The 27047-nt window shown below is 38.8% G+C and overlaps 4 protein-coding genes across 6 annotated transcripts; 2 read left to right on the forward strand and 2 right to left on the reverse strand.

Annotated features, from left to right (window-relative positions):
• Positions 1 to 849: 849 nt before the first annotated feature.
• Positions 850 to 16060, reverse strand: LOC111591888 (glutamate--cysteine ligase). Of its 3 annotated transcripts, XM_023303792.2 has the most exons (6): positions 15814 to 16060; positions 14719 to 15289; positions 2645 to 3271; positions 1468 to 2579; positions 1188 to 1369; positions 850 to 1118 (listed from the first exon to the last, which is right to left on the reverse strand). In XM_023303792.2, exons 3-6 carry the CDS (start codon positions 3267 to 3269, stop codon positions 935 to 937), a joined length of 2103 nt encoding a protein of 700 aa, XP_023159560.2. In that variant the 5' UTR covers positions 3270 to 3271; positions 14719 to 15289; positions 15814 to 16060; the 3' UTR covers positions 850 to 934. The 3 variants fall into 3 exon arrangements, with proteins under 3 accessions (XP_023159560.2, XP_023159561.2, XP_023159562.2); XM_023303793.2 differs by lacking the exons at positions 14719 to 15289; positions 15814 to 16060 and adding an exon at positions 5583 to 6156; XM_023303794.2 differs by lacking the exons at positions 14719 to 15289; positions 15814 to 16060 and adding an exon at positions 3359 to 3409.
• A 239-nt stretch (positions 16061 to 16299) lies between these two features.
• On the reverse strand, positions 16300 to 18242 carry LOC111591887 (nudC domain-containing protein 1). The gene is made up of 2 exons (XM_023303791.2): positions 16870 to 18242; positions 16300 to 16807 (listed from the first exon to the last, which is right to left on the reverse strand). The coding sequence occupies exons 1-2, from the start codon at positions 18089 to 18091 to the stop codon at positions 16323 to 16325; spliced, it is 1707 nt and encodes a 568-aa protein (XP_023159559.2). The 5' UTR covers positions 18092 to 18242; the 3' UTR covers positions 16300 to 16322.
• Positions 18243 to 18574: 332 nt separating this feature from the next.
• LOC111591893 (transmembrane emp24 domain-containing protein 3) lies at positions 18575 to 19904 on the forward strand. The gene is made up of 2 exons (XM_023303799.2): positions 18575 to 18739; positions 18847 to 19904. The coding sequence occupies exon 2, from the start codon at positions 18987 to 18989 to the stop codon at positions 19692 to 19694; it is 708 nt and encodes a 235-aa protein (XP_023159567.1). The 5' UTR covers positions 18575 to 18739; positions 18847 to 18986; the 3' UTR covers positions 19695 to 19904.
• Positions 19905 to 24286: 4382 nt separating this feature from the next.
• Positions 24287 to 26701, forward strand: LOC111591905 (glycine-rich protein DOT1). The gene is made up of 2 exons (XM_023303814.2): positions 24287 to 24325; positions 26117 to 26701. The coding sequence occupies exons 1-2, from the start codon at positions 24287 to 24289 to the stop codon at positions 26699 to 26701; spliced, it is 624 nt and encodes a 207-aa protein (XP_023159582.2).
• Positions 26702 to 27047: the final 346 nt, after the last annotated feature.

Consider the following 27047-nt stretch of genomic DNA (forward strand, 5'->3'; position numbering starts at 1 on the left):
GGCACTTGGTTGAGATTTCGCCCGGGCCTGCTGGGGCATTTTCTACCACAATCGTTGTAATACAAAAAAAACAAACAAACAAACAAACAAACATACATACATACACATATACATACATATAAATATATATCTATATATATATGTATGCATTTATATGTATATGCATGCAGATATATAGAGAAATAAAGTAGCCAAAAGCTATAAATTATTATATTATACTTTTTTTATATATAGCGCAACACGCCCACTCGCCAGGCCAGCTTCTTAAACACGCTGCCCAACCAATATCTGTCTGTTGTTGTTGAACAGCGTACTCGCCTTTTCTACGTAAGCAATAAGCCGTCGTTCTCTAGCTCTCACTCTGTTGTTCTCTCTCTCTCTTTCTTTGAATTTGTGGTCTGTTTAAACTGCTAAGAATCACGCTACAAAAATATTAATATTGATAAATGTTGCTCCACAACGAAAGGCCAACGCAGCCGGGGCCAATGTGAGCAAGTGCGACGCACGGGGCGCTCTCTTACTCTCTTCCTCTCACCGGCGCGCATTCTGTTGTCCACAGCTGGCTTCTGTCTGGTCTAGCCGATCCGCTCTAGCTTCCGCCTGCGATTCGGCTAAAACTTTGCCGCGCAACATACATATATCCATACATATCTATTTATATGTATATATGTGTATTCATGCATATATATATATATATATATATATATATATATATATATATATATTTATATATATATATATATATATATATTTATATATATATATATATATATATGTGTCTGTGTGTGTGTGCATACATACATATATATGTATATGTAAAGTAGGTTGATTTGCATTCATTTTTGGGTTGTTTTTGCTGTTGGTTGTGTGTGTTAGTGTCTGTTTGTGTGTGTTTTCGTGTACGTGTGTGTTTGGGCGAGTTAAATCAACGCGATCATTTGTCCTCGCAACAGCCTGTCTTGGCCAACTGCTTTTGAAGTGCGGGCGGAATGAAATCTTTCGTCTTGGAATGATTGCCCTGGCCAAGCAGTGCCGGCTCCACGTGCTTGCCCTCCTGTATGCGCTGTATGCTCTTGAGCAGATCATAGTTAATACGATCGCTAACTACCGAATCCTTCCTGCAATGGCCAACAAACAAAATTATTATTGGTCTGCACTCGACACATACTTATAACCCCCACACTCACTTGTAGTCCGGATGGTTGAGCACCTGCTCACGTATCCAGGTAGCCGTTGTGATCAGATCGCCGGCGGCGCGCTTCTGTATGAAGCGCAGATACTGTTCAATTGTGCAGTGCGTGTCTGTGTCCACCTCCATGGACTGCAGATAGCTGCGTATCAGCGGCACCAGGCCAGGAAATACGCCGGGCTGCAAATAATTGGATAGTGGTTATTCAGTACATGGAACATGGCACTCGGTCTTCTATATAAATAGCAGCTCTATCTTCTGTTTATGATGGCACTCACCTTGCCATTAAAGATCTCGTTGATGGTGAGCAGCTGGAACAGCTCGGTCTCCTCATCATCGGTATCGGTTTGATCGCTGTCGGTGCCCCCATTGTGAATGTGGCTTCCATTGGCGTTGCTGCTGCTGTTGTTGTTGTTGGCATTGCCATTTAGCCCGTTTCCATGACCATTTAGCTTGCCAGTGCCATTGAATAGGGGTATCGGATCAGTTGCAGTACTGCTGCCATTTGTGTTTGTCGAGGTGCCGTTGATTTGGACACAGGCGGCGCGCTGCTCCGTTGACTTGGACGATTTGCGGAACCAGAATTTCTCCTTGCGGCACGCATCCCGCTTCTGGGCCGTTTGCATATTCTCGTCGACCTTGCTGATAGGCGTTAAGAAATTCAGCTGATACGATAATATGACACGGGTCAGCAGCACCACGAAGCAGACAATCGCCGCATTCTCGAAGTCGGAAATTTGAGCCTCGCAAGGACGAAACTCGACACGCCAGCCAATGGAGCTGTTGGGTGGCGGCGGCTTGAAGCGCATCGTTTGCCAATTGGTTGACTGGATATTCTCGAAATGATCCGTATCCTCTTCATCGTTCTGATGGACCTTCTCGCTAAATAGCGAGACTGTATCACGAATAAACAAATGGGCCACATGCTGCGCCAACAGATGATCGATGCCGCCCTCGATGAGACGCTTGTAGACATCCTCATCGTAGGTGAGCTTCACATCGTTGTATTTGGCCCCCTCAGGGGACAGATACGAATCGATGGAATCGTAACGCGATTTGGCAATACGAAATTTGTTTTCGTTAAGCGGCACCAGGCCACGCTCCTCCTCTGTGCGGCAATCCACCGAGGAGCTAATCACATTCCAACGGCAGTCCGATTCGGTTAGATAACCGCGGTAAACCGGCGAGGCGGCTGTTAGGGCCAGCATAATGGGACAAAGTGGTGCCAGTTGATCATATAGGCGACGCGCCTCGGTTATGTTGCATGCCTGGAACGTTAGCTGGAGGCAGCAACAGCCCATGCCAAAGCCCATGGCGTCCAGGAGCACAACATCCGGTTCGCCAGGCGGTGCACCCTCCACGGGCAGCTTCGTATTTACATCCTTGAAGACTGCAAAGCAAATTCATTGATTAGCAAATGGACGATAGACTGAACTGGAATGTTATGGAGCTCACCCTTCAGCTTGATGGATACCTTTTCGCCACGACGCATGCGTATGTTGCGCGTTAGCGTCTTGAATCGTGGATGGCCCGGAAATATGGCCTCATCGGGAAAGTAGAGCGAACGAGCCGAGCTGATTGGATCCTCGGGTCGCGGCTGATGCACCGGATACGTAAAATTTGGCGCACCGAGACGCGGAAAGTTTGTTATGGACATCACACATTCATCGCTGGCCAGCAGCTCGGTGACCTCCTCGCGACGATACCGCATATTGGCCTCTACCAAATTGAAATGTGCCATCAGGCCACCAAAGGGCTTGCCCGGCGTGCCTTCGATCATGTAAGCGCCGTATTCGGGACGCCACAACGACTTCACGCCGTTGGGATCGGCCAGCTCCTTTTCATTGAGTTTCGCCAGCAGATCCTTGGCCTTCAGCGAAACGCGCGCCACCTTCTGCTCGTCGTCGAACTTGACAATTATATATTCAACTTCGTCGCCCCATTTCAGTATGTCGCCCTGGCGATCCTTCAGTCTGTGATATAGATGAATGAACTGATTGATTCCATGCTCACGAACATGATCTACTAGCTTTTTGGTCTCCTCCCAGGAGAGTGGATTGCCCTCGCTCAATAGGCCCATTGCTGCAAGTGCATAGAGAGAAAGAGTGTCGAACAGAGGATGATGAGAGTTAATAAAAATAAGTACAGATCGCAAGAGCAGATACATACACAGATAAAGAGAGAGAGAGGGAGACAGAGAGCGAGTGAGGAAGAGAGAGAGAGAGAGAGAGCAAGGGATAGTTTGTCACATTTAGATATGTTTGAAATTTTGAATTTCTGTCAATTTTGTGCCAAGTGTCAATTGAAAACTCTTAACTGTATCTGTTCCTTGATCTATCTATCTCACCCTCTCTCTATTGAATATTTGCCTGGTCAAGAAACTCATTGATAAAGTGCCAAAGTAATCTTTTGAAAGGAAAAACAATTCAACTTTCAAGATTCAAATCACATACGTTCAAATAAATCTATTTTAAGAGCTGCACAAATCGAAAGTCTTAAGTGCCAGATAGGCCAGTAACAGGAACAGCTGCATCGTATCTATATGGCAATGCGAAGTGCATAGAGAGGCGATAGCTCAAGTCAACTAGCTGCAGATCTAAGAATTATGTGTTTCATATTATTTATCGTATGGACACACATCTATCAGAAATTTGGTGAGAGTATTTGGTTGACGACTTTGGCAAAGGCAAAAGTTCTTTTTCCGTTTCGTAGTCTAAACAAATAAAGCTATGCATCCTAAGATTGATATTTATAAGGAATAATAAAAATAAATCGTCTGACCGCGATTAGATGTGTTTGGTAAATTATTTTATATAGTTGCTAGGGTTGATTTCAATTTATTAATTGATGAGCTTCAAATAAATAAATGCTAAATCGATAGTAATACCCTCAACGGTCTCAACGGTATTTATATAAAAGGAAATAATATTAATCGTGTTGTTGATAACACAAATTATAACGGTCATTAGTTGTTTTGTTCTAAATACATGTATATGGCTATAAAATAAATCGTAAATCAAACCGTTTAATCATTTATATAAATAATTGAAAACTTATTGATATAGGGATTCTATTCGAGTGAGTCGTTTATATATGCTAGTTATGATCCATAGCAACACCTGCAACAGTTAAGCATTCTGATGAACTAATGGAACACGTCCAAAATAATGGGAACATTACAGAATATTAATCAGGATTACGATCAATTTCTGGCACTGTCTAGATAAATATATAACCATTGCCTTTCCAATTACTTTCAATCAATCAAGAATGTGATATAATTAATACAATTTATTTGTTGTAACTGTTTACGTCCAGCGCTACTTTTACTATAATAGGCCGATTTGCAATTGAAATGGAACTCTCTAATATCGTCAAAAATTATTTTAGTAACGGCATTTTTTTTTCGTAATTCTCTTCTGTGCTTCTTCCTCTAAATAAATGGGAAACTTGTTTTTATATTTTATCGGAAAACCTATCTTCATTTAGTTAATGCTGTATGAACACAAATGTATATGTATAATACATATATAAATATATAATACATTTATATAGCTATAGTTATAGTATATATAGTATTGCCATTTGGAATATTTCTTATATATTATGCTGCGACTTCGACTAAACTGTGTTTCTATACTATATAAGCATATACATTATATATATATAAATACATATATAGTGTATATATCTATATATATTAGATATATATATAAATCTCCATTTGCAGTTAAAGCTCAAACTCAATAACCGAATCGTAATATTCCTCACATTAGTTTGTAGCAGTGTTTATTATAGTTAGTAGCAAATACCAAATCACTCAGCTGTAACGGTAATTATATATTTCAATGGAGCTAGCTACCAAAAGAAAATTAAATAAAAAATATTCCCTTAATTAAGTAAATTTAATAACCGACAAAAAGTGGCTGTAGAAACTATAAATTAATTATAAATATACGAGTTTTATAAGCAGAATAACGACATTGGCAAAGTTTCGATACATCTCTCAATTCTCAGTTCTCAGTGTTGACATAATGATAAGATATTGATCATATGTAAAGTAAACTATTCTTCATAAGCTCACTTCTCATGGAAAACAATCGACAGTTATATCAGAGTCGACTTTGTAACCTGTAAATATATGCTAAGTTGATTGTGTAAGAGCTGAGACAGCGCTTGTTGCTCTTGAAATTCTCAATCGATTGCCATGAAATTGTAATGATAGACCTGGGTTCGACTTGGGACACTATTCTATGCAATGAGGCTTTGAGCACTTATGAAGCTGCCTTAGATGAGACAATTTGATTTGATTAGTGATGCTTATCATTGATGGAGCTAGGAAACTATATTTTCTGTGAATCAAATGTCGTATTAGAATTTTATGTCATCATACTCAGCACTCAAGATCCAAAAGATTGTCAAAAAAAATTTCTTTTTCAAATTCACTTTCACTTAAAATCGGAAACTTTGAAAATATTCGAAAAAAAAATACAAACAAACGATTTAACACTTTTGATATGCCGGCTAATTGCACGTTTAAAAATAATACTGATGCACTCTATTTCGAAAAGCTCTGCTTTGAGGCGAGAGCCAACTAGAACTTGATCGCTTCACGACTAAACCACTACTAAATATACCCCCGAGCAGACTCCGATTACTTATGCAGTGGATGTGGACGACGCTCGGACAATCAGAATAGCGAGCGCTTCGTATCGCATTGCAAGCGGCCGATCCAACGATCATTCATCGATCCATCTATCCATCGATTGTCGTACCGCCGTTGCTGATGACGAGGCTGACAACAACAGCGACGACGACGAAAAATACACCGTTGGCAGATCTTCCACTCACAGTGGGGCATTCCAGCGAAAAATGTTTCAAGACTTATGTGTTATGGAAATGGAATACAACTGCAAACGATCATATTTCGTGTTTTAACTATCAATATAAGCTATGGCTAAGTCTTGAAAGCCTAAGCCTATATCTATCACATTTAAACATATCTATATCTACGTATCTTGATATATATATATATACAACGAAGCTCTTATTTATTTCTCATATTAATAATCTGTAAAGGTTTTCTATATTTTTTTTAAGCTTCTCAAAATAGTTTGCTTTCAAAGATCGCCCAAGCAATATTTATTTGGCAGCAGCAACCATCAGCTGGTGCCACTGTGCGTGCGCTGGGGCGGATGTCGCAGTTGCTGAGGACGGTGGTCGGTGGTCGATGGACGATGGAGTGTGGAATGTCTGGTGGCACTTCAAACTCTCGATTATAATTATTTGGACTATTTAATTTATTATACATATTTAATACCAATCGTAAAAGTATAAGAAATATTTTTTTTATTATTATTAATTCTTGTTGTGTGGATTTATATTTTGTTTATTATAGATTGCAACTGCCCCATTTGATTTATTAGACTATAAAGATTATAATTAGACGGGGTCGTAATTTGATAGACCAAAACTTCTACCCGGCAGCTACATACTTAAGCTAAATAAATATCACCAGACGGCTGATCAAATTACATATTCAATTCATTTAGATGGAATATTTGATTTGATGCTTCAGTTTCGAATCCAGTTAACTGCAACAGCTTACAGCCAAAATGCACACATTCGTGGTAAATGTGGTACCAGCTGGATAAGCTTCAGGTAATTTATATAGTACAAAGCTGAATAGTAATGGTAAAATTTGGATCATGTGAATCAACTTAAAATCTTAAAAGCATCACACCAACATGTTCATGGTAAATATTTAACAGCTACTTTAATTCTAACATCTAAAACGTACATCTTCATGGCAAATATGTTATACTTTGATGATCTGCATATAAAATGTACATCTTCATGGTAAATATTTACCAATTATATTCCATTTACATATTCGTGTTGAAAATTTGCCATGTAGATCAAGTTCAGAGCGAAACAATGGTAAATATTTACCAGTTAGATTGTCTGTTAACGTATTCTTCATGGTAAATATCTCAAAATGAACATGCACCTGTTTTGGGTCAAAATATACCAGTTAGATCAACTTAAGAGCTTAGCCAACTCATAGTGTCTCGAAATGAACTAAAGATTTTAAGAGCACAGATACCATGAAGATAGCCAGAAGGAAAGTAACTTTAACTAATGTAGCGAATACTTCTGGACGCATCGTAAATCAGCTCAAGCTGATTTATTTAAAGCAGATACTAAATTGAACTATGCATGTACTTGGATGCCGATGACTGAACGGAATATTATATAAGTGAAGAAGAGAGGGAGGAGGAGGAGGCGAATGTGAACTTCGACTGATGAGTGGTAGCCGATAGGTTCTATATGTGCTACGAACTGGAACATTGGCTACTGTTACTTCGTTTGTTTCACAATCTGAATGGGTTAATTGGATTACTATTCGTGGAACACATAACGGAACAGCTGTCAGAATGCGTTTACACAATCGAGTACATTATGCCTCAGCTGCATTTCTTCATAAGATCGAAAATGCTTAATTATGCGGTTCTCGCTTAGCTGCAGTTGCAGTTGCAGTTGCAGTTAATTTTAACATCGATGAGAAGCTTATTATAATACGAATTGCATATACCAAAGCCACAGAATTGATTGCAAGCATTTTATGGTATTGCCTAATGTAATAGAAGTATATTTGAAAACTCATATATATATATATATATATATAATTATATATTTTGTATAAAATTTACAATTGCAAAATTTTTCAATATTTATTTTGATTTGAGTTGGTTTAGCATTCATAGCATATATAGATTGGTTTAGACTAGAAATTCCCTTTCGAACTGTTGGCTCTGATATATATATATATATATATATATATATTTTTTTTATTATATATATTTATACATCTATATATACATATATATTTAAAATCTATTTTTATTTGTTGACAGTTAACAATTATGGCATTTTCAATAATTATATTATACCCTCTTCAAGGTTATAAAAAAAGCCCTCGAAAAGTTAAGTTATCGATTGAAGTGCTTTAAAAATTCACAGCTTGTCGCACTAGAACTTGTTTCCATTTCCTTTTGATTAGCCTAAGCGTATGGATTATTTATAAAATAATATATATATTTGCACTTCTGCATAAATATGTTATATGTGAAATCATAAATTCAACAAGTCTCGAATGTTGATACTTGAGCAGATGGTCGTGGTTCGAGTTCTTTTACATGTTATATATTACCTAATTTCGACCAGGTAGTTCTAGGCCGGGTCGAATGCTAAGATAGGAATCGACTGTTAAAAGTAAAAAGCACTCAGCGGACCAATTAGTTAGTCAAATGATGTGCCCTTTATTCAACTCGTGCCATTTAAGCTGTTTATAGCACACACATACATGCGCAGACTCAAATATGTATACTCATGTCTACGCTCATGTATTTGATGTACACTGACCAACGCAACTCGCTTTACCGGCAAATGCGTTGAAAAAAATAACTGAAATTCTGCGAAGCCATTAAGAGTATGTGTGTGTGTGTGTGGGTGGGTGAGCTAACCATACAAATAGCCACATATGTAAACAGCTGTCTGAGAGAGAGCGAGAGAGAGATAGCGAAAGGGAGAATCTAATTTGCACTTTGTGCACGGCTTGAATTTCATTTAATGCTGCTTTTGTTTTTGTAACCATTTTTAATGACCCTCATAAAAATGAATAGAAAATGTTAGCAAGCTTTGGGTCTTAGTCGACTTGAATAGCGCATTCGGAGTCTTCTATTTGGAGCTAGGCAAAAAACATTCTAATACCAAATTTGTAGCAAATAAGAACTTTTCCGATATGCAATAGCTATATTTAGATATATATATAATTAAATTGCTTTAAATAGTAGTTAGCACAGGGTTTGGGTCGCGATATACAGTTAATTTCGTTTGATCATGCCTTTAAACTAAACCAAACGAGTTTGACACCTTTGCTATTTACAGGGTATCTAATGGGTTGAACAGCTTAAACAAACATGTGGCATGTATATATCAATAGAAATTTTTGATAAAAAGAAAACAATTTGATAAGCCCAATTCAAAGTGATAAGCATGTGTTGTAAAATCCCTTATGGAGGTGTGCAAGCTCTGTGTGTGTGTGTGTGTGTCATAAGTAACGTTGATAAAGTGGATGAAAAACAGTTACAGCAGCTTGTTGAGCTGCTGGGCATTTGTAATGCACAATGCGGCGTATACGTAATAAGCTCAAGTCGCGAATCAAATGCGGAAAGAAGCAATACAAACTTATAATACAAACATGCAACAGCAACAACAACAGCAAATAGCCATTTCAGGGTCAAACAGAGTAGGCAAATGAAATAGAAAACATACAAAGTCCTACCTACAGATGCACAGCGTTAGATACAGATACAAATGTATCTAGAGAGCAGAATGTGGATACATAAGATACCATATATATATATATATATATATATATATATATATATATATATATGTGCTGCGGGTCTATCTGTAATGGAATGTAAACAAATTGCCAACGGCTGGCCATGCTCGCTTATGCTATAGAGGAAATTGCAGTCGTTGCACTTGAAATAATTGCACGCCATACAAGATTAGGACAGATTACGTATACGACTCATAAAACGAGCAAAATTACGAATGCTAGCAAAAAACAACAGAGAACCAGACGTAGACTGACACTGAGAAGGAGAAGACGAAAGAGGAAAATCAAATTAAGTGTCGGCCGACACTAAACACGAAAAAAAGAAACAAAAACAAAAAAGAAAAAAAAAAAACAAACAAAAAAGAAAAAGAAAAAACAATTGCGACGTAATAGAATTGTAAGAGCCCGTTCAGAGAGCAGAGGGTATATTATTGCATAGATAAGTCGAGTGTGGACATACACAGCTACTCAATCATATGTATACATGTATACATGTATATATATACGTATTTATGTCTGCTGAGTTATTTGTGAAAATGCGTCTCTAAATTTGGTAGCTGTCAATGGGACAAATGCTCGGATTGCTTTTGCTATTTGCTCTGATTGACTGACTGCTGATTGACTAAGAGATTAACTGCTTGATTCATCAATTAACTTATTAACTAAGCAATTCATCGATTGCAACAATACGTTACAGATTGACTGGCTAACTATTTGCTTGACTCTTTCTTAGATTGACAGTTTGACCAGCTGATTCGCTGTGTTCGAATCTGATGATGAACTAATGGAAGGATTCGCTGCTATACCGAATGACTATATGGTTGATTGAGCAACTGACTGATTGATAGACTGATCTAGTTTCTAAAAGTTAAACCAACTGACTGATATACTGATTGATTGATAGATTAACCATTTGACTGATTGAACAAGTAACTGGACTGACAATTCATTGACTGATTGATTGATTGATTGGCAATTGGATTGCATTAATGATAGATTATTTTACAATCTTCTGATTGATTGTTATAGTAAAATGATTGAATGACTGACCGAGTTCCTTATTAATAGATCGACTAGTCGTTTGACCATTCGAGTGCTTGATCAAGCTTGATCAGTGAGTGTCTGTTGGATTGAGTCACAAATGGACTATTGATTGACTGAGTTAATTCCTCAATGACTGGCCATTTGATCATCTGACTGACTGATTGACGCTTTGATTTACTGACTTCCATGTTGATTGATTGCTTAACTGATTGAGCGAATCCACAGATTTCGATTTCTTGAGCCGATCCGGTTCGGTAGCTATTTCAATGGTTAAAAATAAATATGAACTGCGGGTATTTCACAAGTAAAGTCAAGTCAAGTCAAGTGCCGGACTAACTGAAGATGAAAACAGTTTGTATTTTCATGCTCAATAATTGTTTTTATTATCAGTTATATATATAGCTATATATATGTATATATATGCATATAAATATATATATATATATATATATATATATATATATATATATATATATATATATACATAGACTTATATATAGAATTTGATTTCATGTGTTCTTCTGCGGGGCTCGACCAAGAGAAATCTCATAAGAACCGACACGCATAAAGCCAATAATAATAGAATAAGTATCTTCTTCATTATAACTTTTATATATTGATCCCGTTTTTGTTGCTTATTTGTTGATTTTATATTTTTAGAACCTACAGGAATTGACGCTGATATCAAATTGTCTAAAGCACTTGTGCAAATGGAACTGTCAACAAAGTTGAACTTTTATTTATAATAATTCTTTAATTTTGTTGAAAATTTATTTGAACAGGTTTTCGTTACTAAGACGTAGACAGACTGACGAAAAGTCAGACTGTTTCGACTGCCGAATACCCTGAATTTGTAAATAAATCCATCAAACAGCTTTTTGTTTTGTGTATATTATATATGGAGCTAATATACTTCATTATTCCAGCAGTAAAAGAGCATTTCGAATTGTCTTATGCAATTGCTGGTGCCATTTCAATCGTTCAGTTCATCGGATGTGCAAATAGATTCGTGAAAATAATCCAACCCCACCAAGCTAAATATCAGCCGCCCTTAGAATGACGCACTGCAGAATGATGGCAAAGCAATTGAAATCGTCATCACACTGATAATGACGACGATGATGGTGACAATAACTATGCTAATTATGATGATTGGCTTGAATTTCTAGTGCCAATTAAGCAGCAGCAGCATCTAAATTGAGCACGCAAATTGAGGGAGAAACAGCTACAAGCAGGGAGCATATCATATAATCGAATGCGGCGTACGATCTATAGAAATATATAGGAATATATATGCATCATAAACTAAAAGTGAAGAGAAAAGAATGGAGCGCATAAGCATTGACCCTATTTGCTATATAAACTTAATGTTGGAACTTATAGGATATATGGATACTATCAGCTCGCAGTAGAAAAAATTTATTTAGAAACAAAGAATGTTTATTGGTCTCTAAAATTATTTTTTAACGACTAAAAATTTAGCTTCATTGTTAAAGCTCTCTAGGAATACAGATATATATACATATATATATATATATATATATATATATATATCTGGATACTATTTGCCATAACGTTATATCGTTATATTACACTCAACAACAACAAGAAAAACTCATTAAGGAAAACAGACGGTTATGTAGTTAAAATTATGACTAACAAACCTTAGAAGTTGGACAGGTGCCTTATCTAAGGGCATAAGAGAAATTCCAACAAATGGGAGAAAACTACGCTTAGATAACTGACTGACTATAGGGTATATGTTAAATACATATGTAAGCAAAACATGTTATTCTTATCTAGGGTCCAGTTAGATATAGATACAGCTATCTATATGTGCCGCTATATATTCTATTTCTATAGGACCATAATCGTTTGTTGGTCTATTTCAGCTTATCATACTTTTCTTTTATTATATTTATCATGTTGAAATATGCGGGTGCGACGACAAGATACCCTGTAGGCAGCATGAAAGTTCGAATATTTTATCTTATCATCAGCCTATATACATTTGAAAGAACTATCTAGAAATAAAAGTTTATCTGTTGTCCGAAATCCCAAACTGGCAATCGGATAATCGATAGATGGGCGAAAAGAACATGCATTCCAAATGGAAAATTTCTTTTTTCTTTCTTTTACAGTTCACTCTAAGATCTGCGACTACTGAGTGCAAAGATAACCTTTTGAAACGGTCCTAAGTAAACAGTTAGGAAAGTCATTCTACTCTATTAAGCTACAAGATTTAATGGAATATATATTTCATCATAATCGAAATATAATTTCTTTTTAATGAGCACAGAAAAGTTCGCGAAAGTTCTTTAACGTTTCCTGATAAAGGAAACAGAATGTTTTTTAAAAACATTTTAATTTACTTTCTTGCTAAGATTTATTAGCAGAAAAATAGTTGAATGTCCATATAAATGATGTCAACATTCATTTCAAATTGTTTTCACTAAATTTAGTTGTCATGCATCGCACTACTATTTTATTGAACACAGCTGTACATAGATATCTCGGTGACTACACACTTTTCATAGAGTATTTGCAATTCCAGATAAATCTCTAGTACTCGATTCCATTTTCTTTTTTGGGCGATTGTTGAGTGGTTTCTTTTCCTCAAAATGTTGGTCTTAAGTGAAAATTAATGAATTTCATATTTAAACAGAAAAACGAGAAACTTCTTTAGTTCAGTTTTTTTGCTTTTAATTTTTGCGTCGTCATTTGATAAAAAGCGATTAGCCCATGCACGACGCCACTAAGGGGCATTGAGACAGACTTTAATGAACTAATAAATGACAAGGTCAACTTTTGCACACAATAGATAAAAATATATACGTATTTATAATATAGTTATATATTAATATGTGTGTGTTTGAGCATACAATAAAGGGGATATACAATGGTTGCGATAGTAATCGATCGTGCCTATGCGTAACTGTTATTTGCGAGGCCAAGTGCAAGCACATTCGTGTCGTGCCGTGCCGTATCATTCCGTGTCGTGCCGTGCCCTATCGTGAGTCATGGCGAGTTTGCGCTTGTTTGTGCTGACTCACGATGATATTTGCGAGTCTTGTAGCACACAGCCATAATATGCTAATTCGAAAATTTGCTAGTGCTTGCTGTTGTTGTCATTCGGTTATCTATAGTTTGTGTTGTTATTTGTTCTTGTGGTGAAATTGCAGCTCACATGTGTGAGCAGATACCAACACATTGACGTTGATATGCGTGTGAGCTGATCTCTCTCTCTTTCGCGCACTCTTTCAGCCGCTTGACGCTCAACTTTTATTTTCTCTGCGGAGTGCCTTGAACTTCAAAACCAAAACTTACACCCGCACTCTCTCTCTCTCTATCTCTCAACGTTGAAACCGCAACAATGCATAAACCCGTTTAAAAAGTAATCCACTTTTTGTTTATCACACGCGACTAGTGCATGAGTAATGGGTCAGTGACGACACAGCAGCCATATATATTATCATAATGTATACATATGTATCTGAGTGTGTACGTGATTGTTTTTTTTCGAGTTTTGTGAAGCACTTTATCAATTAATTAGTGATCGAGAATAAAAAAAATCACGCTGTTCTCAGCTTAAAAAAAAATAAAGCAGACGAATTTGGCATGTGAATGACTCCACAAAAATGTGACTGGCAATTAATTAATCGCGTACGATATTTAAAAGTATACATACATATGTATGTATGTATATGCAGTGATAAGTTTTCAAGTTGATTAAAAAATCAAATTAGAAGCTTCTAGGCTCAAGGCCACTAGTGACACAACTCAATTGGACTGTATGTAAGTAGCGCCTGCACGCTTACTCTCGCTCTCTCTCTCCTTCACACACATACCAATTGGTATGCACATAAATTGCTATGGAAAGCGAATGTCAAGGTTATACACGGCTTGAAAATTGGACAGCAGTGAGAACACAAAAAAAAGTAATAGTCATATAATTACAAGCCAAAAATCAATAAAACTCAAACCTACTGCGAAATTACGCACTTGTTAAAAAAAAATCTACCCTAAGTTTACTTTAAATACTTATATTCTCATCAGATGTACAACAAACACTTACCGGCAAATGCTGCAGAATATTGCCAAAAGCAACAAACGCGTGCTTTCTAATCAGAGTTGGTTGCTGTGTTCTGCTGATGCTCAGCTGTTGCTCTCGCCTTTAGAACAAGAAGCAAAAACAAAGCCTAGCGGCGTCGTCGGCGTCGGTGTCGGCTGAACAACAAAATGACCTGTTTGTTGTTGGTGCTGATGTACTCGCTCCTACTGGCTGTGCTGCTCACGTTGTCTCTGTTACTCGTGCGCGCTAACGCCGCCTGTGTGTTTGTATGTGTATATGTATATGGAACTTTATGTGTGTGTGTGTGACCGCGTGCTGATGTTTTTCACACACGTTTTAAATCTGATATATTGAATATTGTTTTTTTGCCGTTCCTTTTCGATGTAGTTGTTGTTGGTTGTGTAATCAAAGGCCAAACTCAACTGACCAGCGACAATTTGACGAGCAATTCCTTAGCTTTTTCGATTTGTCGCTGTTTATAGTATTTAGTTGTAAGTGTTGTTGTAATTTACACTTCAGTTTTTGTTGTTGTGGTTTATTTTAGTTGATTGTTTTGCCACGATTTCACAATTTGCTTAATAAACAAAAGAAATGCATATACAATTTCGTTTAGATTAGTCTATATATATAGATACATATATATATATATATATAGATAGATACATATGTACATATATATAAATATATGTGTGTGTTTATGAGAACAACAAAATGTGCAGGCCGCGTGTTTTTTGTATTTGGTTTGCTTTGCGTTTACTATGTAACTTCCGTTACAGCTGTGACATCAGCGTTGACTACGACTGCAAGCTTATGCAGAATTTTAATATTTGTTAATAATAGATGCATATGTATTTGTGTACATTTAGGAGCAACACGAATGTACGGCTGTGCCTTTCAGTTTCTGTTGTATTATTTATATGTGTGTACTGTATGCACATGTAAGCTTGCCTATGTGTGAACATAAGCATGTGTGTATGACCAAGTTGTTCTAATTAGAAGACGCTGCTGCTGCTACTACGACTGATGATACTTAAAGTGTTGTGTGCATGTGAGTGCGTGTTTAATGGGTGTGAGTGCGCTAGCGATCCATTTGCTTACTGCTTAATATTCTCTCTTCTGATCCGATGTCTGATGGAGCCGCTACCAACAATTTCACAATTCCACTAAAATGCACACACAATTATTTACTAGAAAATTCACTTGAAACTCAATTTTATGGCGATATCAACGTTCTACGTTTTATTCAGCTATGTTGTTATTCGTTGTTAATTTCTAATTGCCAGCGTAATAATACCGACACCGATATTTAACAGAAAATTCCAAAAAAAAAAACAAACTAGAAAACCTGCCACTGCGCGCGGCTATTTATGTAAAAAAAAAAAAAGTTGTACGCATTCAATGCGGTAGTGCTGCCAGACAATGCAAATGCTCGAACACACCATGGGGTGTAAATGGCAGCGCAATCAGCTGATAGTGTTGCAAAGCGCGCGCGCTAAACCAAATTTCAAATATCAAATTCTCCCATCCAGTGTGCAAGTAAAACATTTTTTATGATTATTTACAAATGCACACATACATGTTTGTATTATGTCTTCGATTTGTTTTTATTAAACCTGGAGATAGACAACAGCATGTTCGGTGAGCAAAGTAATCACATTTGTAGCCGTCACCAATCCTAACACTTCGCCCAAGTCATCATCCAATGTAACTAAATTTTGTTTGCCAATCACCACCTGTGGACCGTTACGATTGCGTAATCCTCCGGCGGAATCATAACGAGGCTTATAGATGAAAACATGACGATAGCTCTCTGCAATTACCGCATAGTCCATCTGCGGACAGCAGTCAATAAATTTGCGCTGCTGCTTGGAGGCTTGCACATAGCCAAAGGCATGCAAATTACCTTCGTGTCGCACGCCCCATGCGCCCGGCTTGGATGGCTGATAGGACTGTAGCCAGACAGCTGCATCTACGCCCTGACGTGTGACAAACGCCGCCGGATAGCCAGCACGCAACGAGCTGGCAAACAACGGCGGCGCATTGCCCATAAAAATTGTGTGCGTAATTTCTGAACAGCAATGATTGAAGCGTACTGCAAAGCGATTTGGAGAGATTAGGAGAGATTAGGTAAGGATTTATGTGCTTCATACTTGCCCATTTTAATATCCTGTTCTGCTGTGGCTAAGGGAAAATCACAATCTTCAATGGGGTCCTCAAGATTGGGTATGGGCAAACGGTCTGGCTCCGTTTCTGGCAGCTCCTGCTGTTCCATCTCTAGCTCCTTAGGTCCCTCTTCGCTTTGCAACAGTTGAGGCCACTGCTCCGCCATTTGTTTTACTAGCTTCAGCTGCAGCACGTCTCCCTCTACATTCCAGCTAGTCTGGTTTTCCTCTACGGCCGCGTACAATTTACCCTGTAATAGCGCCAGCTCCTGGTACTTGACTAGCGCCTGACTACTTGAACAGATAATTTCGTAATCTTTGCAACTGGTGTCTTTTGCCATGGCAAAGTCTATCAGCAAATGTTCTTCCGTTTGTCTCCAGCTGTAGGCGGGCGTGGTTGCTTTATTTGACTGCTCCTTGGTCTGTTCCTGGGCGGCCGCTTGCGTCTGCAGCTGCCCATTGCTGCAGACTATTAGTGATTCAGCGCGCGGCTCAAAGGCGCAGTAGTATAAGGAGCCGCTTGTCTCCAGCTGCTCGCATTGCTCATACTTCCAATTGGCTGACGTTTGAGGATTCAGCGTCCAATGCGACCAGATAAGCTGCATTACATGCTTCTCCGCCGCTTCTCCGCGGTGCACGTGTCCGGCAACTAAGGAGATTTGCTTACGCTCCTGCACAATATCCAGCCGAGCATCGTATAGCACAAAGCCACGGCTCAATGAATCAACCTGTATTTGCGTCCGGGTCACCAGCTGCCATTGGGTGTTCCGCATGCGATCGCCCGTTTCGAGCAGATGATAGCTTAACTTACCGTCGCACACCACACAATACTTCTCGGAGATAAACCGCAGCGAATAATTGTAATCCCCCACTAAGTGTTCATGGCCATCTCCATGATCATTCAACTGCATTTTGTAAACAACTCGCTGATCACGAGGCTGGCCGCGCAGCTCGTCGTACGAGCATAATACTAGCTCATGAGCCGTATTTATATAGTAGCTATTGTGCCGGGACCATGGATCGGAAAAAAGCAAATTGTGCTTGGCGAATAGCTCGACATGCAGCAGCGAATATTGATTCACATGCGGCTCCAATTTTAATGGATTTCGTTGGAAAGATTGGCGCAGTACCGGCACCGTATCAAAAGAGAGCTTGTAGCCATCGAAATTGGGACACAATAGATTGCGGTCGACTGTCAAATCCACCACGGGCATGGTGGCGAATCACTAAGTTGTCTTGTCCGAAACAATATTTAAATAAACAAAAATAATGCTTAATTTTAATTTTCAATTTTGTGGCTTAGTGTTGTAAAATTACACAGAGAACGTTGTCATATTAACGTTTTGTTTCCAAATGCAATTTGAGCACACCATTGTGTCAGCATGATACTTGCTACTCAATTATTTTGCTGTTAACTAACTGTTATATATAACATTAGTGTTATAATAGTATTAAATTATTATGAATTTTTATTGTTAAATCTTTAGTATGTTTTTAATATTATCATGTGGCTGTAATATCAAATAATTATATTAATGTTTCCTATTTATAACTTAAAGTGACTATAATTTAAAATTAAAATTTACTGTTGATATTATCATATACCCATTACACATTTGAAATACGGTAAGAGTCAGCCCAGCACAACCACTGACTAGACAAGGCATACGTGTTCTTTGCAACTCTGCTCGCACAGTGCTGCACAACGAGAACACTAAAAAAAGTGTTGACACGTTGACAGAACAATTGGTTCGTGTCTTACGAAAAATTAAATACAATTACTTTGTCATTGGTATATTTAGCCAACAATCAAAAATCTAGCAATAAAAAAAAACATAACGTTGCAATAACGTATTAAGCAGGTAAGCAACAGTAACAGCGCTTGTCGCGCCAATTGGAAATCAATTCAATAATAATTTTTTGTTTCTCTATGTGTCTGTGTATGTCTGTGTGTGGACGTGTTTTGAAGTGCAAAGTAGGCAAAAAAGCCGATACCGAAGATTCCAGCGAACGACCGGCAAACTTAACTCTCAAGACAGCTGTTGCGTGGCAGCAAATCCTTTATTTAGTCATTAGCCAGCTGCATACCAAATAGAAGAAGATCGTAAGATGCGGGACGAGCAGCTGAACAACCAAAGGAACGACATCAACCTAAGCAAAAGCAGAAATAACAAAAAGTTAACTTCAATGCTGTGGCTGCCGCTGATAGCGCTGATGGCGCTGCTGCAATGCAGCGCGGCAGTGGAGTTCACGTTCGATTTGGCGGATAATGCCGAGGATTGTTTCTACGAGGAGATCAGTCGGAATACGAGTGCCTATTTCGAATTTCAAGTGTCTGCTGGCGGTCAACAGGATGTGGATGTGACGCTGAAGGATCCACAAAATAAGATAATTTATTCGTTGTCGCGTGCGACCTTCGACAGCCATCAGTTTACTGCGGAGACAACGGGCGTTTATACGGCCTGTTTTAGCAATAAATTCTCTGCGTTCTCGCACAAAATCGTCTACGTGGACTTTCAGGTGGGCGAGGAGCCATCACTACCAGGCGTTGATGAGCACGCCACGGTGCTCACCCAAATGGAGACCTCATCCCAGGCAATACACAAAGCACTTAACGACATACTCGACGCCCAGACGCACCATCGCTTAAGAGAGGCCCAAGGACGTAAACGAGCCGAGGACATTAATCAACGTGTCATGATCTGGGCATCCCTGGAAACGGTTACCGTTGTCCTGATTGGACTCATCCAAATCTGGGTGTTGCGCAACTTCTTTACGGATCGCAAGCCCAGCCAGGCGCGCTATGGACGTCTGTAAGGCTATGAATGGAAGCACTTGGAGCAGCGCAACTATCTCTACCATACACACACAAACACACACACATTTAAACATAAATATAAATATATTAAATTTTTTTTTTAAATCTTAATTTTATTAAAATTGTTGTCACGCCAAAAACTCCTCTCACATGTATTCCAAAAGCCTGGCTCAGCAAACAAAGTCGACGCCCCCCATTAAAAAAAGAATGTTTTTCTTAAAAAAAAAACTCAAATTAAAAATTGCAAATTACAAGAATTTTGACTGTAAAAATTGTTGCTCAATGTCTGAAGACGAGTGTGGAGAATGGCGCTATAAATGCTTGCCATAAACGCTCGCCATAAATTATGTACGCTCGTTATGGCACAGGCAGGATGCCCCATGCTCTTGTTGCTGTCTCGCCTTGCAGGAAGCATAAAGAGATTACCTAACAGGCGGAAGCTCAACGACTCGCTGTGAGAGACAGGGATGGCCGCTGTTGTTGTCTTTGCCGTGGCATTTTGTACAGAAATCATCAATTTCGATCGAAATTATTATTACTATTCGTACATACTGCCACAGGGCAAGACGGCCTCAAATTCACATAAATAAAAAAAATAATATGAAACAATACAGCAACAACTGTATCAACAAGAGTGTCTAGAGAGCACACACACACACACGCAGACACATATGCACACACGCGCGCATACACAGACGGCTTAGCTGGGCTTAGCAGAGCGACGGCGAATTCGTTGCGGCAATTTCGTCGTCGGGCTCATAGTTCAGCCGTCGCAATTTGTACCAGCGCACAATAGGACGTGCACGACTATCAGTTGACCTGTAAGCATATATATATATATATATTTGAAGTAGTTTTTATTTTGCTTTCATTGAGAGTTCGAGTTCGAGCTGTATTTAGTCAGCGGGACATGTTCTGCGGGAAACGAAAGCTAAAATAAATGGTAGCCTAGCTGACAATATCTACAGGGTATTAATAAAAAAAAAATACAAGTTTTGTTTCAACTACGATGACAGCGTTCATTTAAATGAGCCACAATTTATGCTGCAACAGCAACAACAGCAATTTGAGCGACGCGGCCTGACCTGCTGCTCCACTACACTACAGAGAAGCAGCAACAACAGCAGCAACAGCAGCAGCTGCCGCTCACTTGCCACACACACACAGCCATCCATATACACACGGGCCAGCTACATAGGTCGAGGTTGTCGCGATTTTGGATGCTGCTTCCTCGTTGGCAGCTTTTAAAATGCACTAAAATAAAAAACCATTCGTTAAGCGGGCAGCCAGAGCAACAGGTAAATGGGCGTGCTCTAGTTGCCGCATACCCTGGAATTAAAAAACACGTTGTCGTGTGGCTATTATAATCACTAAGCTCAGCTTCAAAAACAAGTTTTATCGATCATGTGACTGTAGTAATTTGAGATCGACAAAGCGATACAATTGACTAAATCAATTTCTGATCAATCGCCTCTATAAGAAATACGCTCTGAAACCTTTGCGCCAATGTTTAGTTTGCAACAATCAATCAGCTATATGATATGCCTTGTTCCACTTTATAAAACTTTATCGGAAATATTTAAACATTTTTTTTGCTGCTTTTATCTTTGATCTCAAAAACTAAGCAAAAAAAAAGTTGAATCATTTGTAATAAGTCTCAAGAGCGAGTCAAATTTTGAATTTTTAGCTCCGAAACTTTGAAATATTTATTTTTTCCGGATTAGCCACGCCCCCAAGGGGCATGTAAATATATCATTGTAGACAAATCTAAAGTGGAGCTTAATGATTTCAACTTTATGCGGCGAGGGTATCAAAGTGTATGAGTTTATAATTCCTATAAACTAGATAAAAGAGGCTTAAATTGATCTCACTGAACTCCAGATCTTCATAAGCTCGAGCATGCAAATTGAATTGTTTGATTGAAAATATGTGATATTTATTGAAACAAGATGCCAGCTATTATATTTGTCATATTTCCCATATATCTCTCTGCCATTAGAGTTATGGCTATGGCTCTTACTTCCAACAACTTTGACAAACTATCTGCTATATCACTTTGAGAAATGCTCTGCCATTAACCGTCGCAAGAGGCAATCGAGTTGACGGCTGCTGTTTCTATGGTTTTTTCTCTCTCTTTATATATATATATATATATAATATATATATATATATATATATATATATATGTATATATATGCTTTGCATCTGCTTGAGCTTCGTTTTCAGTTCAATGAGTTGCATGTGGCATTAGGAGTTGTGGGATGACTCGCAGCGTTGTGCCGCACTTCATTTGGCTTTGGTTGCGATTTGAGGTTTTCCAACGCTTTTCAGTTTTTCCATTTCCATTTGCATTTGCCGCTCGGCCCCCGCACAACACGTGTGTTGTGTAAGTGGCGACTGATTGCAGTTTTATGATTGCATTTTATTTCGCTGACAAAAATGCATTTTGCAATTCGCATCGTGCGTGAGCAGCTGCACGGAGAGGGGCAACAGCTCAGCTTGGCTTGCAACTTGAGGCAAGACAGAAGTCAGCGCAATTTCTAGGCATTTAATTCGTTTGTTCATTTGTTCGTTTGCTTTTCTTAGTACTTTGATATAGTTTGGACCCCAATGCATATCTTATCAGCAGCGCAGCGCCTTATCATAATTGTGGTACTTGTCTCAGGCACTTGACTAAATAACATACGCACTTCATACACGCTTCTGCTCTGGGCAAGGGGCAACAGGCATTCCAACTGTAGAATATGTAGAATAGATATACATAAAGATACATAGTGTTGCAGGTGTAAGAACAGAATTTTCCGTTTTAGATGCTGTTCTCTTGGTCAATAGCTCATAGATTGCCAGACATTGATGGACTGAGAGGTATATAGCTATATGTGCATATAGTTTCATAAGGTGTAAGACAGCTGTGGCAACTGCAAAGACATACACCAAGCAGAGCTCAGGCAGAAGCCGTGACACCAAGTCCTGAAGAGGCGCGAAGCGCACATCGAGTCTTAATAAAAATAATTTATATACAGCTTAGTGTTAAAAGTATTTAAAAAACATATGTAAAACATAATAGAGTACATTAGACTGATATTAAATATTTTTTTTTCTTGTTTAGTAGCCACTACTATTTTTATGAACAACTCAATTTTAGTTCATTATTCTATCTCAATCCCTCAAGTGCAAGCATCTAAATTAATTAAAAATGTGTAAAATATATTTTATATATATATATTTATATACTGATTGTAAGATATTGTGCTTGCCACTAAACTTTGTTGTGCAACATTTAGTGTTGGGTCGCACTCTTTTTTTCATATTCCAAGTAGTTTTTTAAGTCCTTTCAAAGCCCGCTTTAACGCCAGCTCTTTACAGGATCTCTGAAGACAAGTAGTGCGAATGACTTGATTTTCTCAGCGACTAAAAATTAATATACTTAATAGTTTCCCCTTTTTTGTCAGGCTATAATCTTTGATTTTTTCTACACAGATTAAGCTTTATATTTTTTTATGTTAATTTTTTTAATGCCGATCAATTTTATGGTCTACCCAAAGTTATTTAGAATGGAATTTCCGCTATCCTGTTGTAGCGAACTTTTACTTAAGTTTTTTACAAAAAATTTAAAAAAATGCTTACAGAAATAATGCAGAGCCCAATTTTATTTAATTTTAAGAAGGATAACACAGAGTGCAATATAAAATTGTAGAACTATGGCTGAAATGATATAGCAAATATTAAATAAAAATAATGTGAAGGCTGCGCTATAGATATCTTTGTCTATATTGCTTGCATTTGTTTAAAGAAAGCTATAAATTCCAGTTCTTAAACATGATAGGTCAGTGAACTCAAAGTCTTGATAAATTTTACGTATTTGGCTCAAACAAAACAGGTAATGAGTAGAAACATTTCATTTTGGATTCATGAATCATGAATCAACAGGAATTGAATCAATTCAAAGAACAAGGCCTAAATATTACTTCCAAAACTTTTAGGGAAATATTATATTTTATATAAAAATTAACTCACTCGAATAGATGCTAGCTTTATAATTCAGATACAAATTTATATATATAATATTTTTTAATTTTATAAATTTTATAATTTAAATAAAACTGAGCTGTAGCTCAACACAGTTTTTACTTTTTAGAGTTTTTATATGCCTTGAATTGAATGTTTATATATTTTAATAATACATATATTATATATATATATATATTATATATTATATATTATATATATTATATATTATATATAGTATATATATATTTATGAAAATAAAATTTTTATATTTATTTTGATTAGTTTATTAATTTTGCATTTCGTATTGAGGCTCAGCTAGATCAAGCAGCTGCTGCGCAGCCAATGGAAGCCAATGGCAAGTCGATGTGTTGCGGTTGGCTAGAAAACGTTTAGACCAAGGTTTGCTGAATACACGACCGTCAAGGCAGACAATTGGGCAATTGTTAAGGGCATTTTTGCTGAAATGCTAAAGCGAAACAATTCAATTTGGGATCGAAGCAATCTACTAGCGGCTGCGTATGCTAAGCAGTGGCCAACGCCCAATAATGGATATTGATGGCAGGCAGAGGTAAGTGGTGTAATGACCACAGCAACAACGGCCAAAAAGGTGCAACAAGTTGTGAGCAACAGCAGCCGTTGCTTATGTAATGAGAAAGGTGCAGACTTAATGCTGCGAGGCTGAGGTTGCGTCTGCTGTCGTTGCGGATGCAACGCAAACAAGTCGCTGGCAGATGCTGCTGCTGCTGCTGCTGCTGCTGTGGATGCGGCAGCAACTGTTTGTTGTCTGTTGTGACTAGGGTAAGGAGCAAGGGGGGCCTGAGTCGCCGTTGGATTTGAAGCCAGAGTATGAGTTTGAGTCTGACTCTGAGTTGGAGTCTCACTTTCGCCTAATGGCAATGATGCGGCAGCATTTGGCCCATATTGCCAGACACACACACACACACACATACACAGACACACTCATACATTGTTGCAGTTGGCAATAATCATGACAACGGCGGGAAAAAATCGCAACACAAACCCTTGCAGCCCGCTCCTCCGTACGTCCCACGCCCCGCAGCCCGCACAAGCATAGCGAATGCCGCAGCGAATGGTTTTTGGAAAAACGTTTTTCCGGTTAATGTGCCGCCAGTTGCCATTTGCTTGTTAGTTGCTATAAAAGTGTGGGCCGCCAGCTGTGGTCATGTCAGTGTCGATTCGTGGCGCAGTCAAAGCAGCCAGCGCAGGACTAAAAACTCAAAAGGAATTAACTCCAAATCTATTCGAAACATCGTTCAAGTGCAGCCATGAAAGTACGTACGGTGCCTTTGCGTTTGCGTTGCGTATACGCAATATCAAGCAAACAGATTCCACATACGCCGCGTGCAACACTCAACAGATTCTTTGCTTTTTGTTTATTTTTTGTTTTTGTTGCTTTTGTGTTTCGTGCTCGCGTAAAGAAATTTTGTGCGATGTCCGTTTGCCTGTCCAGCGCCAGGACCTGACTTGACTTGTTTTTTTTTTTTAGTTTAATTGTTTTTAAAATATATTTGAATAGCTTTGTCGACATTACAGTTGCAGAGCGACTGTATACAGGTTTTGAATGAACAGTTTTAGAGTCACAGCGTTCATATTCTTATAGTAATCTATATTTTCGACAGTTTGAGACTCACACTCAGCCACATTCGTCACAGTTTTAGAGTCACATCGTGCACACTCCTATAGAAGTCGATTCTTTCAACAGTTTGAGAGTCACAGCCACTTTCGCTAGAGCACATCTGAAGCACAGTTTGATGTTGACTATAGCTGAGAACAGTTTGAATTCCAAGGGCTTCTGAAGGAAACTTTTGAATAGCACAGTTTGAGAGTCATAGTTGAAAATTCACTGAACATACAGATTTAGACTCAAGGACTCAGATCTCACAGTTTAAGAGTCACAATCTTTAGTTTGTTAAAGTTGTAAACACAGTTTGACAGTCAGAAAGGTTAGATTGATCCTTTGCCATGTCTCAACATGAGACTTAGATCGACATTCATAGAGCCTTAACATCTGTATCTGAACAGTCACAGTAACTGAACTGAGAACAACTGCTTAGTTTACAGTTTGGCATTCACTGGTGTGCAATTGTAGTCACAGTGTTTCACTCTAGGCTTGATAGTTACAGTCTGAGAGTCTCAATGCAAGAGTCACAGTTTGGCAATCACTAGGCTAGACTAATAGCCACAGTTTTTGAGCGACAGCTTGGCCGTAACAGTTTCAGAGTCACTGCAGTGTTAAATCAGTTGACTTACAGTTGCAGTTTCAGCGTTCAACGGTTTAAGAGTCATTGCTTGGATCACAGCTGTCAAGTCTTGAGTGTGACACATTCACAGTTTTAGAGTCTTTGGAAAACACAGTTTTAGAGTCATTCTGTTCTTCTTGCTTTTGCAGGCCTTTGTGTGTCTTCTGCTGATTGGGGCAGCCAGTGTGACGGCCAAGCCGAAGCCTGGAGGCGGCGGCTGGTCATCCGGAGGTGGCGGAGGATATGGTGGTGGTGGCGGTGGCGGTCACGGCGGTGGTGGCGGCGGTGGTGATGTCCAGGTCATCAAAGTCATCACAGAAAGCGGCGGCGGTGGCGGTGGCGGCGGCGGCGGCTGGTCTTCTGGAGGAGGTGGTGGCGGCGGTGGCTGGTCTTCTGGCGGCGGAGGCGGCGGCGGTTGGTCTTCTGGAGGAGGCGGTGGTGGTGGCGGCGGAGGCGACATAAAGCTCATTAAGATCATAAGCCTGGGCAGCGCTGGCGGCGGTGGTGGCGGACATGGAGGCGGCGGCGGCGGTGGTTGGTCGTCTGGTGGTGGTGGAGGCGGCGGCGGCTGGTCTTCAGGTGGTGGTGGCGGCGGCGGTGGCGCCACCAAAGTCATCAAAATCATTAAACTGAACGGCGGCGGCGGCGGTGGTGGCCATGGTGGTGGCGGCGGCGGCTGGTCCTCTGGTGGCGGCGGCGGTGGCGGTTGGCAGCCAGCTGGCGGCTGGGCCTAAGACCCAAGGCACAACTCCAAATTTACTGTAAATACTGTACATTATTTGTTTGTAATTTCCTTCTTTTTTTTAAATATATTTTTTTATGCACAAATTTCCTCTGTGACAAAAGAAAGAAACGAAATTATGTAAATTATGTAAAAGATGGCCAAGACGCAACCTGGCCAAAAGACTACTGAATATTTCACGAATAATCAATAAATATAAATATTATCAAACGTTATCTAAGGGCCTCTGTCTGGCAGCTGAATGGGTCTATAAATCTATGGATTGGCAACCAACTGAAGGATCTTTGTCTTATATTGAATGATATAATGGCAGCCAAGAAAGACATGAAAGAGAGAGG

Source organism: Drosophila hydei, unplaced genomic scaffold (genome assembly GCF_003285905.1).
Source record: "Drosophila hydei strain 15085-1641.00,03,60 unplaced genomic scaffold, DhydRS2 tig00000250-arrow-arrow-pilon, whole genome shotgun sequence".
Taxonomy (NCBI): domain Eukaryota; kingdom Metazoa; phylum Arthropoda; class Insecta; order Diptera; family Drosophilidae; genus Drosophila; species Drosophila hydei.